The sequence below is a fragment of the Myotis myotis genome, unplaced genomic scaffold, assembly GCF_014108235.1.
Source record: "Myotis myotis isolate mMyoMyo1 unplaced genomic scaffold, mMyoMyo1.p scaffold_m19_p_16, whole genome shotgun sequence".
In the NCBI taxonomy this organism is placed as follows: Eukaryota; Metazoa; Chordata; class Mammalia; order Chiroptera; family Vespertilionidae; genus Myotis; species Myotis myotis.
This window is the reverse complement of record NW_023416320.1, coordinates 24,240,708-24,259,871: the sequence shown is the minus strand read 5'-3', so window position 1 is coordinate 24,259,871 and position 19,164 is coordinate 24,240,708. Positions and strand designations below refer to the sequence as shown.

Here is a 19,164-nt window from a genome sequence, read left to right as displayed (position 1 = left end):
GGGCCAGACCTCTCAGAGTTATCAATAGCAAAGGGCAGAACAATGGGTAGAAATTGGAGAGATGCTCACTATAAGGCAAAACTTTCTAATGAGGTTAGCAATTACCAAAAACATTCAAATATAGACTGCATGACCATCTGTTAGGGGTTCAGCAAAAGAATGTCCAATATTTATGAAAAGCTTTATGCATACACCATCTGTGGCAAATTCTCCCTTTCCTTTCATCTCCATTCAAAATGACATGACTTTCTTCCCCCCCACCCAAATTTTAAAGGACTTTGCTAGACTGTGAAGGTCTTATGACCTCAGGGTAATACAAGTCAATGATTTTTTAAAAGTTTAAAAATGTTACTTTTTATGTGATAAACATAGGTTCAGATGAACTGTATCTTAGAGAACCAATCATATCCAGGTATGAACCTCAGCTCTAATTCATATCAGCATTTGGCAGTTTATTTAATGCCCTGAAGATGACAATTTTAACTATAAAAGAGGATAAAAATTTACCTTTACACATATAGACACACACATGTAAATATATATATATACACACACACACACATATATATATGCATGGCGTGTACATACATTTTTCACTTAGGTAATTTTTTACATAACTTAAAATATAGCTTATTTCTTTTCAACATGTAGCTGTAGGTGGTAGTAATGGCTGCTTTATTGTATCCATATAATGTGTCTAGTCTCATTACATATTGCCTCCTTTAATTATCACAGCACTCTGTGAAGAGAAACCATACAGATTAGGAAACAAGTTTTAAAGTGTGGAAAATATTTCCCTACTAGGGCTGGTAGTAAGTGGTACAGTTGGCACTGAAATTCAAGGCAGTCATGACACCAGACCTAGATTTTGAATATCAAAGTAATACATCAAACCCGTGTTACCCTGCGTGGAATCCAACCATGATTCTCTGCAAACATTTGTCTCAATCTATTGTTGGTGTAATGGGTGCTACTGTTTAGTTAACATTTCTGATTTCACTGATATTTTCTTGTCTCAAGAAATGCAATCTAGAGAGCTGGAAAGTAATTTGTTAATAATCAAAGCAACTCATATTTGGGTAACACAGATTTAAGTAGGAATTTTAAAATACATTTAAAAAACTTCTAGCCATTTTTATGGGTGAGTTGTCCAAAGTATAATCAATGATTATTATATTTCTCTCAGCTGTTATATCTTCCTATGGTATTTGGACTATGACTCTGGGCATAAACTATTTCCCCTTGTGTGGTTATAGATTATGCTGCTTTGATAAGGCAGTGTTGTGAGATTGTGAAAAAGTTTTTTTAATTTTTTCCCCCCTGGAAATTTTCTGTCATCCTTGGGAAGTGCCCAGATATGTTCCTGAAAAGTAGAGTATAAATTCAACATTTGAGAATAAAATCAATTTTCAATGCTAATTATTTAAGGGAATACTCTAGTTAATTATTTTATGAGGCAAATAATTACATGCTCATTTTTATTTGGGGCAAATTTTGATTTTCATATATCTGTTTTGCTTTCCCTATATCTGTAGTTACCTGCAAAATTGTACTAAGTCACCTCCCCAGCCCGATGCCACATACAGACATTTGTGAATGAAAAAGTAAGCCAGAGAACACCATATTTGTAAGGAAAGTTTCTGAATCTCCAGCATCTCTGTTAATTGATCTTCACCTTTAACTTTGGAAGGAAATCAAGAGACATTATTTGAGCCTCTGCTATCACGAGGGAACTGAGGATGAACTTCCATTCAATAGGAGAGCAACAAACAGAGGCTGAAGAAAACTCTGGCTTGACAGTTTCCATCAGCAGGCTGGAGTCCTGCTTTTCTCTCAAATGACTTAATTTTGGTAAATTATCCTTGGGCCTTAATTATCCTCATTGGGAAAATGGAAGTAAAAATGTCTGCCCTTCAAGATAAACAATCCAATAAAAAAAATAGGCAAAGGACTTAAATAGACACTTTTTGAAAGTGGACATACAGAAGGCTAAGAGACATATGAAAACATGCTCAAAGTCACAATCATCTGAGAGATGCAAATGAAAAAAACAATGAGGTACCATCTCACACCTGTCAGAATGGCTACCATCAACAAATCGACAAACATTGGTGAGGATGTAGAGAAAAAGGAACCCTGGTGCACTGCTGGTGAGAATGCAGACTGGTGCAGCCACTGTGGAAGACAGTATGGAGTGTCCTCAAAAAATTAAAAATGAAACTCCTATTTGACCCAGTAATCCCACTACTAGGAATATATCCCAAGAAATCAGAAACACCAATCAGAAAGGACATATGCACCCCTATGTTCATAGCAGCACAATTTACAATAGTTAAGATTTGGAAACAGCCTAAGTGCTAACCGCAGATGAGGGGGTTAAAGAATGGTGGTACACCTACACAATGGAATACTACGCTGCGGTAATAAAGAAGGAATTCTTACCATTGCAACAGCATAGATGGAACTGGAGAGCATTATGCTAAGCAAAATAAGCCAGTCAGAGAAAGATAATATCACATGATCTCACTCATTTGTGGAATATAATGAACAACATAAACTTATGAACAAAAATAGATTCAGAGATAGAAGCATCAAACAGACCGTCAAACTTCAGAGGGAAGGCTGGGGGGGGGGTGCAGGGGGCGGCAGTAGGTAAGAGACCAACCAAAGGACTTGTATGCATGCATATAAGCATAACCAATGGACACAGACACTAGCGGGTAAGGGCACGTGCTGGGGTAGTCAGGGAGAGGTCAATTGGGGGGGGGGGGGAGAAGGAGACATACGTAATACTTTAAACCAGTGGTTCTCAACCTGTGGGTCGCGACCCCTTTGGCAGTCGAACGACCCTTTCACAGGGGTCGCCTAAGACCATCCTGCATATCAGATATTTACATTACGATTCATAACAGTAGCAACATTGCAGTTATGAAGTAGCAATGAAAATAATTTTATGGTTGGGTCACAAAATGAGGAACTGTATTTAAAGGGCCAGAAGGTTGAGAACCACTGCTTTAAACAATAAAGAATAAAAATAAAAATGTTTGCCCTTCGTAATCACAAAGTTTATCAAAATCACATGATATCTGATATGTGAAGGTGTTTATTTTGTAAAGCACAAAGCAAGTTTCATAATAGGTCTAATTAAGTCTGTGGTACCTTAAACATTTCCTCTAGGCAAAATGGAAGGATGAAGCCTATTCTTTGAAGCTCTGTGATCTTCTCTTGGAAGCATTGGAAGCAAAGATGAGCCATGGAAAAATGCTGTTATTATTATAATAATCATAATAGAGCTCATAATAGCACTTGTAACACATACAACAAATATTCATACTTTAGGGTCTCAGACAAAATTAGAATATGAATTCCAGGGGAGATCTTAGGCAAGGTTTACTGCTCTTTAGGCAAGGTTTACTGCTTTTCTCTCAAATGACTTAATTTTGGTAAATTATCTCTCTCTTTTTGGTAAATTTGATAATTTTGGTAAATTATCTCTCTCTTTTTGGTAAATTTGATAATTTTGGTAAATTATCTCTCTCTTTTTTCCCCTTTCTTTTCCTCCAAGTGTTTCTAGAGTCTTGTGCCTCATGTTCTTGGCTGACATTTGACCCAAAGATATTGGTTTTGATATGGTGTTCTCTTTGTGATTTTTATTAAACTGCCTGCCTTCAAAATATCATATGTCACAGTCTCAAAGCCTGAATAAGTAACTAGTTTATTAACTTGATGAGTGGAAAACACTGAAGAAATTCCTGTGATTGAGCTGAACTGAATGAGGTATCAATGGGAAATCTTAACTTTGATGTCACTGTATCCTAATGACATTGAATATGGTTAGAATCTTTGGAACTTTCCCCAAGGGGTGAGAAATGGAAAGGTCATGATTTTGGCTAGCAGACTGTTTTGTCTGGCTTAACATTTGGGTTAAAAATTGACTATATGCCAACTTTGAAAAATATAAAGTTAAATTCCAGATCTCTGATTTCTCTTGAAATATCAGAACATGTAGTGACATTGGGTCCTCTATGGCAAAAATAGCAGCCACCGAGAAACAGCTGGTTCCTTTAGATGGGCAAGCTGTTTTCAGTGTACCAGGATTCCACCTGTTCTACCTCATTTATTTATGTCATCTGTATGGCCCTTGTAATACCTGAGTTTGTGACCCTTGTTAAATCCACAGAAATATCCTAATTAAATCCTATCTCATAACCAGTTAGTCATGGGTGAAATCATGAACAGATGGTTTAAGGTGAACATATGTTGTTGATCTGTTTCTCTAAGTTCATTAACCATTTTGCCAGCATTTTAAAGAGTCTGATCATATATCACAAACTATAACTGGAGCGGCAATGTAAAAGGGGATAATCTAGAGTTTTGTTGAACTGTTTATTTTTAGATTCCAAAATGAAAGCTGCTCAGAAGTTTGATCTGTAGTTCAAAGTAGAACTTCATCAGCTCAGTAAATGTGAGTCCTAGGCATGTTCCAAACTCCATGCCTGACATTCCTGTGATGTGAGAGTACTAGAAAGGGCATCTCTGCGCTGGATTTTACAACATGCAGTTATGGCAGTAAAGGGCCTTCCACCAAATGTTGCCCCGAGTGATAAATTAGATATAGGGAGGAGGGGGATTAGAGACTTGATGCTGGTAGCACTTGGAAGCTTCTAGAGTTTTCCAAAGGCTTCAAAAACCCCATCCATCGTTCCCCATGACTAAGGTAGTAAAGTTGATATGAGTTAACCTAAGACAAGGAAAAATGGAGCCATATTAGTAGCAAGGGGCAATTTAGCAGGAGGATTAGAAATCATATTGTTTGGGAACAAACACTCTTCTTTTTTTTTTCTTTTTAATTTCTAAAGGTCCCTTTTCCTCAAGTCAGAGAGTTAATCATCTGGGGGTTTGGGATTAAGTTGCAGGCCTAAAGGAAGGGAGCCAGGGAAGCTACCTGATACTCTTCACTGAAAATTATAGGTCAGAAGCACAAAAAGGTTCTCTGTGTTTCCATATGGCCTGGAACAGGTCACTGGCCAAGAAATTCTTCATATAGAGGTTGGGGGTGAAGTGTTCCTATGTTTGTGTGAACAAGAGGGACTTGCAAGTATGTGGATGGCTATGGTGATGACTGATCAAAGAACTAGGGATCTTGGATTCCAAGATGAATAATATCTTGGCATTTCTAGAAAACATAAGACCCTCCCACATGTCTGACTTTGGGAATGACAGATTATCCTAGTCCTTATCAACCAACTGTCCCAATTATCTTCTGGGCCAGGTAGAGAGCAATTAGGGCTCTAGGGAGAGGGGTCAGAGCAAATGCCAACTAACAATTCAAACTCTCTTTTGAGATCCATGTAAGCTGTTGGCTCAATACTATACTATATATGCAAATCTTTAAAACTGTCACCAAAGAACAAGACGATGGAGATTCCAAACCTCAGTTTAGCATTTCCCACTTGTCCTGAGTCAGAAAAATTTAGCATAACTAGGGAGAAAAGGATAGATAAAAGGAACAGCAATGGTAGTCACAGGGAATAACCAATGTGTAGCATGAGAGAAGTTACTTTTTCTTCTTGACAAACTCACAGACAAAGTACATGGTGAGATGGCACTCCGTGTCATTCCACCTGCCTGAGCTCAGCATTTCCACACAGTCCTCATGACCATAGGGGTCGCTGGGCTCCCCCTCCTTCCAGTTGCTGTAGTTCTGCAGTGGCGTGTTGTCCGTGAACACATACTGTCCCTCCCTCTCAAGGTCATTCACCCCGATGAAGACCCGGAAGAAGCCACTCTTGGCTACGTAGTCTGCGATGAGTGTGTTGGCAGCTTCGTCCTTGGGCATGGCTAGCATTCCGCCCCGGATCCGGCAGTGGGTCAGGGATTCCCTGTAGCTCTTCTCTTCCTGCACGATGTAGTAGAATTTCTCATCCGTTTCCCTAATCCCTGCTATGACTTTGCAGAGAAGAGTGTAATTATTTATCTCAAAAAGAGAAAAGGCAAGTATATAATATTTCTGGGTTTAAAAACATTTCTTCAAAAGTCTACAATTATTTTGCAAGGCCCTATGATGAGCTTGGCACTGGTTTAATATTTTCTCCACCTTTCTAGTTTTCAAATGGAGAAAGAACTCCTACCAGTTGTCCTACCTACCATTCCTGTTTAACTTCCCACACAACTTTGAAGCAAGAGCTATTTTGACACAGACTTGTTACATGAACTGCAACCCAGCTCATCTCAGACTATTTTCCCATCCTAGTTTATGCCTTTGCCAAACTTATAGTTCCATGAGCATGCCCTTCTCTGTTCCAGTTCCATGCTTTTCATGCCTGGGAATTAGTCTCACTGCTCCTCTACCTGGGCAACTCTGCTCATCCTTTCAATCTCAGTGTAAGTGTTTTATCCCAGAGGAGCCTTTCCCTGAGCACACACTGGGGAGTCTTATCCCCTGCTCCCCACTTCTTAGTACTCAACACATTCTAGTCTAATTGTTTGTGTGTCTCTTCTACTAAACTGCGAACGTCTTGAGAAGAATAAGTATGTCTTTGCTATTCTGTAGTCTTGGTGCTTCCAACATTGCAAAGGAGGATAGAAGCTTATTACACTGATATGGGAATAATTCAGAAGTTTTTCCACTCTGGGCCAATTCCAGGGCTGTGAACATGTACATCTTTTGAGATTGTTCATACTTCACTCCAGGTACATGAAGTAGACTGAGCTACTGAGTAAGCTTCAAGACAGAATTGGGGACACAGAATCATTTCGAGCTCAGAGTATGCTATATATGTTTTGGGCTTCAGGGACATCAACATATACTTTTTAGGGTTCATAAATTAAAATGCACAAAGAAATCTTGACCACTCAAATGTTAAGAACTATTGCTGTATGTTGAACCTCTGAGGTCTGGTTTATTCATGAGTGTCCAAGTCACGCCAGAGACTGCATCTTGTGTTCAGGTTATAACCAGAATTATAATTAGGGTCGATAGTTAATATTGAGCATTTCCTTTGCCTGTAGTATACAAGATGAGGATGAACACAAGATGGCGTCTGTGTGCTTCCAATAATGTAAACAAATATAGCTGTATTGCAATAAATGAAAGTACAACAAAATGAAACCAATTGTAACACTAACTACAATAGTTCCCACATTCATACCGTCTCAGAAGAGAACACATAGCCTCACTTTAAGGGCGTAACTGCTAACTATGGACAAAGGATAACAAAAATGACTAATATGAAAAGTTGCAAAATTTAAAGAAACACATGATGTCCCTATTAATTTGTGTGAAACCTGTAATCAAATCCCTGCTCCACAGTTCATTAACTCTGTATCTATGGGCAAGATCATCTTCCTAAGCTTCATCTTAATCATAGCACTTATATCATAATTATTAATATTCCAAGTATTTAAGGAAATAGCTGTTGTTTTTATTATCACTTTCTATTTTTTGAGATGATCGTTCTGTTTGAGTCTTGCTGTCCCTTTTTATTCTCAAAGCATGGCTTGCCAAACTCTGACCTTTTCACTGTCCCCACTCTCCAGAAAGTAACTTTTTCTACCCATAGTCAATGCAGTATGTACAAATATATGTAGTGGACTTGAAGTGTCCTGGAGTTGGAGTGGATAATTAGTATTTTGAGAGACCTTTAATCTGATGACACTATCTTAGTAGTCCTTTGCCCAACCCAAGGTATTTCCTGCTAGAAATACTGGAATTATAATTTTGAAAAAGACTAAATCAATAAATAGCACAAAGCAAAAGAGAATACACTCACCATTCTTGACGAACTTCATAGATGTCTTGAGGCGAGCAACACTAATGTCCAGTTGCCCAACAACTTTCCGGTACCTTCCACAATCACAGACAGTACCTTTCAAAGGAAAAAACTGTGAATTCTTATTGAAACACATGCAGATGAGTTGAAAGGAGCCACCCCCCTCTTCCCAACATTTACTATCTTTTTCTAGTCTATTATGTTTCTCTGTGAGCAGCTATACTTTTAATCTTTTATTAAAAATAAGGTTTCCAAATTACACTGCCTTTAGGAATTCAGAATATATCTTTAAAAATATTGTGAATGAGTCGAAACACAGTTCGAAACCATCTTCTTAAAAAGGAGAGTAAATACGATGAGCCACTGCACCCATGTTGTGGACCATTTGGCATTTTTGTGGAACACAGGATGTGACTCTCCAATTTCAGAATAAAATCTTTGCAGCTTTCTGAAAACTGATTTCTAGCTGGTCTTCTCTTCTATTTCTGCACTGTTCACTCACTCACACAACTCTCCAAGGGCAAGAGAAACCTTTCATGATGAAATAAACCTTAATTCTTTTTTTTTAAAACGATGCCACCATGAATTTAGCTCATAGGAGTTGAGATGAGCAGAGCTGTGCCTCTTTCTTTATTTTTTCTTTTTTAAAAATATATATTTTATTGATTTTTTTTACAGAGAGGAAGGGAGAGGGATAGAGAGTTAGAAACATTGATGAATGAGAAACATCAATCAGCTGCCTCCTGCACATCTCCTACTAGGGATGTGCCCACAACCCAGGTACATGCTCTTGACCAGAATCGAACCTTGGACCCTTCAGTCCGCAGGCCAACGCTCTATCTACTGTGCCAAATCGGTTAGGGCTCAAACGTAAATTCTGACGACCCACTTGAAGCACAGCTTAAATGTATTGCGGACCAAATTTAAATCTCGTGAAAATATCCAATGTATTATTTCAAGAGCCAGTTGTCACATTTGTGGATTACCCTTTGCTCATTTACCTATTTTTTTTTCAATTACCTACTGATACTGTGACACAGAAGGAATTGTAAGGAAAATGATGTGAAATTCAAATGATTCTATTCTTTTCTATTTGGTGGCTGCTTCATATGAACATTTCTGTTTGCTTTCTTCTAAGGTGGTTGATAAAGAAATAGAAATTTATTAGACAAAGGGGAGGGGGAAACTTATAGCTTTATTTCTCCATATTCTCAGTTAAATTAGGAATTTAAAACAGTTCTTAGAATCAGTCTTTACTATACCCCTATCGGCAGAAATAACTGAAGCCCCCCGAAACAAGTACTTTTTATCCATGCATGTAGCTCTGGAAATGAAACTCTCAGTACTGGAGAGAGTGTCCATGGTCGTTGATGTCCTGTAATCACAGGGCTTTCAGAGTAGGCCAATTTGCTTCTGGCAAACTGCTGGCCAGTATTTGGTTGAGATGCTGGTGGAATGTCAGGCATGCTGACCAGGCCTGGTGCTGAGGCCATTGTGGATTTTCCTCTTGGTCTAGCAGAATGAGGGCTGCTTCCTGATGCGCTGGGTTGCTTCCCTACAACAGACGGGATGGAATGTGCCATCACCCCTTCCCCAGGGCTTGGAAAGTCACCAGCAAATAGAGAGGAAAGTTCCCTTCTTTCTTTCCTCTACCTTGAGTAAAATAGGTACTGCAAATATTTTTATTTTTGTTTTTCATAAAAAATAAATCTATTTTGGAGATAATATATTTGGAATAATGCCAGAAATTAAGGAGCAAGATTAGCAAGCATACCTGCTTTGCCTTTTCCTCCAGGAATCCCAGGCAAACCCTTTTCCCCTTTGTCACCTGAATAGAAACAATAGCCGCAGAAGTAACAATTAAAATAATGAATCATTTCAGACAGACATCTTGATCAGCTAAAGTCAGAGGAAACAGTTTTAAAATTCATTTGTAATCTCTTCCACCAGCTTTCCTTGGTTTTGTATGAATCATTTGATTTGGAGTTGGCTGCACAGATACAACTAATCAAACAAGTCATAATTGAATTAGCTTGAATGTAGAATTCCAGTGGGATGTGTAAGAAACATTAAAATTTGTGTCACCTATCCTGCAAACCTGTGCTTATAATGTGCCCTTCTGAGCAAGGCTAATATAATTCTCTGCATGTTTTTAATTTGAAAAGTACCATTGTTTTGTATATCTGGATCAACTGATTAACACATTGCAGCATCGGTTTATCATGCACCAAAATTCTTCCATATGGCTTTGCCCTTGAATTTTCAAAAACATGTATTGTGCTTTTTCAACTTATTTACTTTTTCAAATATTTACTATTTACTTACTCTGTGCAAGACAGAAGCCTTAGTACTTTGAGAGGATATAAAGAGACAAAATTACACTTCTGACTTGAAAGAGTTTACACACTTTTAGAAGAGATGTGATGTATGCAAAATCTATAAATAAAATAGTGTCAAATATATTGTACTGAAATATTAACCTTGATAATTTTCCCTTCTACTTTTCTTTGTATGCCATCATTTTCTTATTCAGTCAGAGGCATCCACTCATAGAATCAGGATTATTAAAGCAAAGAGAAAAAATGTTGATTTTTTTAAACTTCAAAATAAGCTCTTATGGCCATATCAGACACAACCATTGAAAGCAAAAGCCTTTGATTTTCAAGAGGAAATGTTTAGCTGAAGCTCTTGAGAATGAAAAGAGAAGCCATGATAGAAGAAAAATAGAGTTAATGCTTCAAAGGTGGTCTGGAAACAGAAGAAGAAAGGCCTCAGGAAGGATAAATACAGGGTAAAGGTCATCCAGACTAGAAAGGAGTATGTGGCTTAGCCTTGAGGGGGTTTGGTATAGCCAGGGAATTGGGGATATGACCCGAGGGGGCAATGTGAGGGGGAACAAAGTTGGCCTTGAGATTTTGCCTAACCCCATCCTTTCCCACCAAAAGGGGGGAGCCTTTCCAAAACCCACAGGGTGTCCCATGTTGCCTGTCCATTAGCTAATCTTGTCATCACTATCTGCTTAGTGCTTTAAATTTTTAAAAGTATTATATACCATTTAATGTATATATAAGATATTGTCATTTCAATAAGTAATCAATATAAAAATATTAATGGGATATTTTACTTTTTTGGTATTAAGGCTTCATAATTTGATATATATTTTGCACTTGCAGCACATGTCAGTTTGGACTAACCATATTTCAAGTGCTCAATCACATGTTGCTAGTAACCATGGCATTGGACATTCTTGCTGAGTGCTCTTTATTAATAGTCCTGTACACATTGACTGTTGATCATCCAGAAAGGAACACCTGCTGGCCCCCAAGGATTTGCTGAGTTTTTCTAAATCAACATACGTGGACACTTTTCTTTACAGTGTTGCCAGTCATGTATGAGCTTGCCACACAAAAGGAGGGGGTCTTTGAAATCCTGAAGGCAGTTTAAGTATGTGGGAGGACACCTCAGAACTTGTGCTTAGAATAAATGAGATATGGTGAACTCTGTGAGAATGGAGTGCTGATAATACTGCAAGAAAGACCTTGAACAGAGATCACATACTTTGGGAGGGAGCTAGAAGAGATAGTACTCCAGATGGAAGGATGAAGGAGGCTCACTTGTGGAGATGGCACTGGAGCTTGGTTATGAAAACTTCAGCAGGTGGAGATGGGAGCAAGGTAGGAAGTAACATACAGCAGAGGTACAGTAAGGGGAAAAGCATGGGAATATACCTAAGTTGTGTCCTGCAAATTCCTCATTCTTTATATGTAAATTGGAAAAGATAAGAATAGATTTTGAATGCATTAAAGAAAGGAAATATAGCTTTGCTAAGTGCTGATCATTTATCAAGTACTGTTTTGGATACTGTATAGATGTTATCATATTAAATCCAATGAACTAGGTGCTATCATTATCTGTATTCTACCACTGCAGAAATTGAGGATCCAGGAGGCACAATTAGTTGCTCAGGGACATTCAGCAATTCAATGGCACCCCTGGTACTGAAGCCCAACCATTTCTGACTCCCCAGTTCATGGGGCTTCCCAAATGAGTTAGCCAATGAAAGAAATCAAAGTACTCAAAAAATGTTATCAAAAGTTGAAAGGGCCGAAACCAGTTTGGCTCATTGGATAGAGCGTCGGCCTGCCGAGTGAAAGGTCCCAGGTTCTATTCTGGTCAGGGGCATGTACCTGGGTTGCGGGCATATCCCCAGTGGGAGATGTGCAGGAGGCAGCTGATCGATGTTTCTCTCTCATCGATGTTTCTAACTCTCTATCTCTCTCCCTTCCTCTCTGTAAAAAATCAATAAAATATATTAAAAAAAAAAAAAGTTGAAAGGGGTACCAGTCTTTAGCACCACCATAAACAATATGGGCTTGAAGATCATATGAATATGGTTTAATACTTTAATTATTTTAAGATAGTGTATTTTCTTTACATGTAAATCCCTTTGAATTTAACATGGGCTGAAAATTGATCCTAGTTCTGGGGTAAGCCCAATGATGGGCATAACAGAAGCATAAACAGAATATTTGCTTTGGAAAAAAATATTTTTAAGGAAAACATAGCCCATATTAGGGACCAAGGAGATGGGACATTATCACCATCATGTATTAACAGAGTGAAATAAAGAAAATGTCTGATAGGTATTTGGAGAAACCAAAGATGGTTGTGGATCAGAATAGAGAAAGTTTCACTGAAGCAATAGCTTTTAATTAAATCTTAATAGTGTGGGAAACAAATTACTGAATTGATAATTTGATTTTTTCCCCATGAGAAGATGTAAGCACCGTGATGACTTTCCAATATTTTGACATAAATTATTTTCCTTTTTTACAGATGGAAAAGTCAAAGCAGTGTGGTGGAGTGAAAGACTATAAAAGTCTGAACAACCAAGACTTAAATCTTGGCTCTGTCACTCACTAGCTAGATGTGGACAGGTTACTGCATTTTTAAAGCTTCCATTTCTGATTTTTAAAGTGGAAATAATAGTACCTAATATCTAAGATCATTAAAGAGGATATATTAGATAATGTTATTTTATCATAGGATTATGTCTGTGCTGGGCTCATAGAAGATGCGCAACCAATGTTAGCTTCTGTCTCCTAAATCAGAATTGTGGTAAAAGTGAGTATACCAAGTACTTAGCCAGTCGATGGAGGATGTGGACTTACAATGTCTATTTTGCCCAAGCAAATTCTGGTTTAAAGCCATACACAAAGACTTATTTTGGTCCATGAGTGGAAACATGTTTGTAATAACTGCCTTAAAATTGAAGAATTAGAGGTTGCATTTAAACAAATAAAAATCATAATGCTTTCACTGTAAAAGGATATTGACCTTAAGTAAAAGCATTTGTTTGTCATGAGATTTAATTTACCTATATTAAATTATTCTTTCTTATTCATGAAATAAAATATTGACATCCAGAAAGCTACCTGTCCAAGCAAGTGACATTAAGACCAGTCCAGAAAGTTGAGATTAATCTGAGTCAGTGAAAAATTTAGAAGGGCTATTGACAAAATGAGGGCAATAAATTTCAAAGTCCGATTAAAAATGAAATTAATCCAGGTGAGCCAGAACAGTGAACCTCCATTTTTAAAAAATTTCAGGACATGCTCATAAATTTTGATGGCATATCTCTGGAGGAGAAAGAAATCTTAGTCAATGTTGAAAATTGATGTTAAGGGAAAGTGGTACTTAAAGAAATAAAGGGTAGAAAAGAGGGCTACATGATTAGAAATAATATATTTACCACTCATTTTTTTCATCCTTAATGCAGCAAACATTTAGAAAGTTTCTACTATAAAATAGGCATTAGGGTAAAATGATTAAAAATAGGGTACTCACATATAGTTTATATTTATTTAAGCAAATTGACCCAATAAATCTTTCATTCATTTGTTGGCTCTAGAAGTTCATGGTCTGTAGGGCAAAACAGACAAGCTAATAAGCCATGACAATGAGTAAAGTGAGAGAGGAATGCTAGGAGTGAGGTGTTGTTTATGCACCTGAGTGTGAATGCTGAATTGTCCTGAAGAAGATAAGGTCAGCTTAACTCTATCCTTTCCAGAGTTATTTTTTCAACATTTGACACCCAGAAAATCATACTAAACTCTTGACCCTCCCTAGTCTCTGTCATCTACCACACTCCCAAGTTACCTAGTCTTAATCTATGAAAGGATTAAGACTTGGCTCAAGGTCATGAACTCCATCTCTCTTAGTTGACACATTTAAAACTAAGATCATGCAAAATCTTGAATAACTCATTAAAAAATGAAGTTCTTGAATTCTGGGGGTGCTCATGGCAGTGATGTACCCTCCCCCTCCACTTCTGCCCATTCCAGGACAGTACTGGGGCTCGTGCCCTCATCTAACAAGGCTGCATCTCAGAAATCTCCATGTCTAGCATCCCACTGTTTGGCTATACCTTTCCATTCCTTCAACTAGTTGTTGAATGAAGCTGGATACAGTCAGGAAAAGATCCATAATGAATTTTATCTGAAGCTTATACAATTTAAGGAGCCCTCATTAAGAAAAATAATACCAATGCCCTGGCCAGGTAGCTTAGTTGGTTAGAGCTTCATCTCAATATGCCAAGGTTGCAAGTTTGATCTCCAGTCAAGGCACATACAAGAATCAACCTGTGAATGCATGAAGAAGTGAAACAACAAACTCTCTCTCTCTTTCAAATCAATACATAAATTTTAAAAAATAATACCAAATTACAAATAGAAAAGTGATCATAAAAATGAATGCTTATACAAAAGAAATAAAAACAAATCACCAAATTTTAAAAATAGACAAATACCACATTATCAGTACTCTAGGATTATAACATTTTAATTAATAAATGAATTCTGTGCTTCTATAATTCTTCTTTTTCATACATCATGGGCTGCATATGTTTGGTTGCATTCATGAATATCCAATTGACCTAGCACTATTTATTGAGAGGCTCATCATTTTCCACTGCAAAGTAATGTCAACTTTGCATAAATCAAGTGTGGGAGTCTGTTTCTGCATGCTCTAATCCTTTCCATTGATCTATTTGTCTCTGTACTAAATCAATACTATCTTCATAGTTGTAACTTTATAATACATGTTTAAATTCCGTGATTTAAGTCATCCAGCTTTGTTTTTCTTTTTCAAGATTTTCTTTAGGTATTCTTGATCCTTTTCATTTCCACATACATTTAATTTTATTTTTTAATTATTTTTAAAATATGTCTTTATTCATTTCAGAGAGAGAGAAAGGGAGAGGGAAAGAGATAGAAACATCAGATGTGAGAGAATCATTGTTCGACAGCCTCCTGCATGCCAACTGGGGATCAAGCCTGCAACCCTGGCATGTGTCCTGCCTGGGAATCAAACCCTGACTCCTGGTTCATGGGTCGATGCTTAACCACTGAGCCATACTGACCAGGTTTCACAAAAATTTTACATTGGCTTATTAAATTTCAAGAGAACTACTTCTGAAATATTAATTGAGAGAGAATGAATCTATAGATCTATTTAGGGAGAATTGACATCTTAACAATATTGAGTCTTCCACTCTGTGAATGTAGCTTTACTTCCATTTCTTTAGATATTCTTTAATTTCTCTCATTATCATTACACTAAAGGCCCGATTCGCAAAATTCGTGCAAGAGTAGACCTTCCTTCCCCTGGCTGCTGGCACCAGCTTCCCTCCGGCACCCAGGACCCAGGTTTCCTTCTGGCCACCAGCAGGCACTGGTTCCCTTACAGCCCCAGCTTCATCCAGAAGGTCATCCGGTCTAATTAGCATATTACTTTTATTATTATAGATAGCATTTGTTGTGGAGGGCTTACACATCTTTTAACATTTATTCCTAGATATTTGATAACTTTGATGTTATGATAAATGGCACCTTTTTAATTTTATTTAAAAATTGTTTCTGGTATGTAAAAATAAAATTTTTTTGTATGTTAAGCTATCTAAAAACAATAATACAAACAGCTAATCTGTGGATTCTTTTGTATTTGCTGGGCATGCAATCATGTCATCTGCAAATAATTCTTCATTTCCAGTTGTTATGATTCTTATCTCTTGTTTTTGCACTTTTAGTCTGGCTAGAACTTCTATAATGTTGATTAGAATTAGTGATGAGGGCTGTACTCATCATTCCCAATTTCAGGAGAGAAGTGTTGAATATTTCATTATTGAATATAATTTTTAAATAGTCTTTTATTGTTGTTGATGTTGACATTCCTTTCACTATTAAGTGTGTTTCCCTCTATTCCTAGTTGGATAAGATTTTTTAAACATGATGAATATATGCTTAATGAAATGGTTTTTTTCCCCCAGAATTTTCCGGAGTTATAACTGGAAATTTTTATTTTTTGAAATAAAAGGAGTGGCATTTTCCAAGGCCAGCCTTCTTGGGCAGCCCAATGCAAAGTTTGAGCAATTTTCTACTCTAGGTCCTCAGTCTCATAGTGCTTCCTTATTAATGAACTGGTGATGATTTGAGAGCAAAAGCAGTAGGTATAGAATGTGTGGTTTATCTTTCAGTGGTTCCCTTCTCCTCCAGATTATGAACCCTAAAGTCCTATTCAATGGCTTTAAGTATCTTTTGGACATTTTTTTTATTCAGCTAGACATTCTTTTTTTAAAAAAAAAATTATTCATAAATGTTTATTGAGCACCTACCATGTGCCAGGTGAGGAGGTGGGGGAGACAAGGACAGGAAGGTGACAAGGGTAGATTTTGTGCAGAACTGTTTTGACCATGGTGAGGACTTTACTCCAAAGGAATTCCCCCTCCCCAAACCCCGAACACCTATACTTTTTGTTTCCCATAACAATAATAGCATCATTTTGAGTAAACTCTATTAATTTTTCTGTTAAGAATGACTAGCATCAGGATTAACGTAGGCAATTCTCTCATGGCCTGCAGCATAAATCTAAATTTTGTTGCTATCATTAAAAACCAAATTTAAAAATACTTCTACAAAGTATTCTTCATATATATGAGCTGTTAGATTTGGAAAATTTTTCTACAGACTGGTCCTATTCATTGCAAAACTTGTTTCTTTTCCACAATCCACATATTTCTTGCATTGGATGGCCTAGGACACATTCATATAATGATCTAAATCTCTGCCCTCACACTTTTTCATCATGACTTTGGATAGATCTGGACAGTAAATGGTAGGCGTATTCTTGGAGACTCTTCCTTCAGAGAATTGTTAGCTGTACATGGAAGAAACTGCACACTACATAAAGAAGTTCAAACTAAATATTTCTCTCAAGTTCTTCTTAGCTAGCTTCCCAAATGCGTGGCATCCTCTCCAAAAACCACCTAATGCAATGAGGAATATGATGAAGAGACGTTGAAGCAAAAGGAGACAGTAATCTGAACCTGCACATTCTCAATGGGGACATCACCTCAAGGACGCAGCAGTCAGTTCTTGAGAAGAGATGAACTCTCAGTCTACACATGGTCCATAGCAAATAGATAGCCCGTGGATGGTATTAAACTTTCATGGGGGGGGGGGGGGGCGGGGGGGGGGGCGGGGTGGAGAGTGGAGGGGAATTAGGAAAAAGCTTTTAAAGGGGGCAATATGTCTAAAAAAATTGTTGGGAGGGGGGCACTAGTTTTTAAAAACGTTGAGATGCAGTATTTTAACCAGTTGAGGTTAAAATGTTTTATTTTTCAACTTTACCAAGACATGTGCACCTATTGCTAGGGATCCTCTCAGGGCCTTGGGAAGGGCCCAAACATGTGTGGGCTCTGAAGCCACAGCTTTATTAGCTTCATGGTAAACCCATGGCAGGCACATTCTGCAGCAGGACTTGTGAATTCTGAGCTGTCCATGTAGCTCTTTCTCAGCTATGAGGATTTCACCCTCAGGTGAATATACTGGATCAAAAATAACCATAGCGATTTCTTTTCAGTGGCGCCGCCCTCTATTCCTGCCCTCAAATGCAGACCGAAGGAAATTTCTCAAAGAAATGAGTTGGAAGAGAGTAGGGAGAGAAGTACTGCACTGCAGGATGCCAGGGGAGAGGCCACAACCTTAGCTCAGACCTCATCCATCAGCCTGCTCGCAGGAGCACACAGCTGGCCGCTGTGAGACACATGTTGAATTACGCAGCTGCTCGAGCATGTGTGGAAGGCTGGAGGGTAACACACGGCTGTGGACTTCTATTACCCAAGGCACCGAGTTTCCCCTGACCTGTACCTTTGCACAACTATTTCTTGTATCCCCCTCAAATGCCTTTTTTCCATTTCCATAAACATCTTACTGTCCTTCAAGACCCAGGTCAATTCTTCATGTCAATCTTGTCTACTCTCCCAGATGGTTCTTATCGTAGTCATAGAGTTATTATTATAATCCTCTCTGAAGAAGTCCAGTGTTCCTAAGTCATCTGAGCTTCTTGCAATAATATTTTGATTCTCCTTTAGTTTGTATCTTCAAACAAAGTGGAACAATGCTTGTATGAATTCCTAAAGACCAGAAGCAATTACAACCTGCTATGTATGTGGGGCTTTATGAGAAGACAGGAAAGAGTACGTAGGTAATAGAGAGGAGGTTACCTCTATTTTTGTAATAGGGGTATTTGTAGTATTGGGAGCAGTAATTATGTACAGAATCAGGAGAAGACTGAAAACAAAAGATGTTCAAGTTTCTCTCCTGTTAATAGATCACTGACACGGAATTACTACTAGTCCACTCAAGAAATAAAATTATACTGTCCTCTGCTACCTTGAGTTATATTAATAATTGTTTTCTATTACTGAACAGCCAAGATACTAAGAAATAGAATACTTATATTTATAAAAAAGAGAGAGAGAGATCATTTTTATGCCAAAGAACCGTTCAGATATATCAAAGGTATGCTCAATGTGCTTGAAAATGCTTTTGGAGAAGGGGAGGATGTGGCTTACCCTTCTTGCCAATGGGGCCAGTCTTGCCAATGTTGCCTTGGTCTCCCATATCACCCAGTTCTCCCTTAATTCCTGGAAAGCAAAGCAGGTCATCTTTATATCCTAACATTTTATCTTCTTTTTAAAGATGTGGCTAATATATGATATCAACTTGAAAGAAATACCAAAGAGTGCATTCTCCTATCTGTGGTATATTTGTATTAACTATTTTTTTAAAAATATATTTTATTGATTTTTTACAGAGAGGAAGAGAAGGGGATAGAGAGTTAGAAACATGGATGAGAGAGAAACATCCATCAGCTGCCTCCTGTACAACCACTACTGGGGATGTGCCTGCAACCAAGGTGCATGCCCTTGACCAGAATCAAACCTGGGACCTTTCAGTCCGCAGGCCAATGTTCTATCCACTGAGCCAAACCGGTTAGAGCTGTATTAACTATTTCAATAGCATTATAATGTATATATTAAAATTAAAATGTG

At 37.8% G+C, this 19,164-nt stretch overlaps 1 protein-coding gene across 1 annotated transcript in view; it reads right to left on the bottom strand.

Moving 5' to 3' along the window:
• Positions 1 to 2,969: 2,969 nt before the first annotated feature.
• Positions 2,970 to 19,164, bottom strand: part of COLEC10 (collectin subfamily member 10) — a 39,491-nt gene continuing 23,296 nt past the window's right edge. Inside the window, exons 3-6 of the mRNA XM_036338639.1 lie at positions 18,685 to 18,756; positions 9,547 to 9,600; positions 7,773 to 7,868; positions 2,970 to 5,949 (exon numbers count right to left, since the gene is read on the bottom strand). Coding sequence (XP_036194532.1) covers positions 5,558 to 5,949; positions 7,773 to 7,868; positions 9,547 to 9,600; positions 18,685 to 18,756 — 614 coding nt within the window. The 3' untranslated portion in view covers positions 2,970 to 5,557. The remainder of the gene's footprint in view (positions 5,950 to 7,772; positions 7,869 to 9,546; positions 9,601 to 18,684; positions 18,757 to 19,164) is intronic.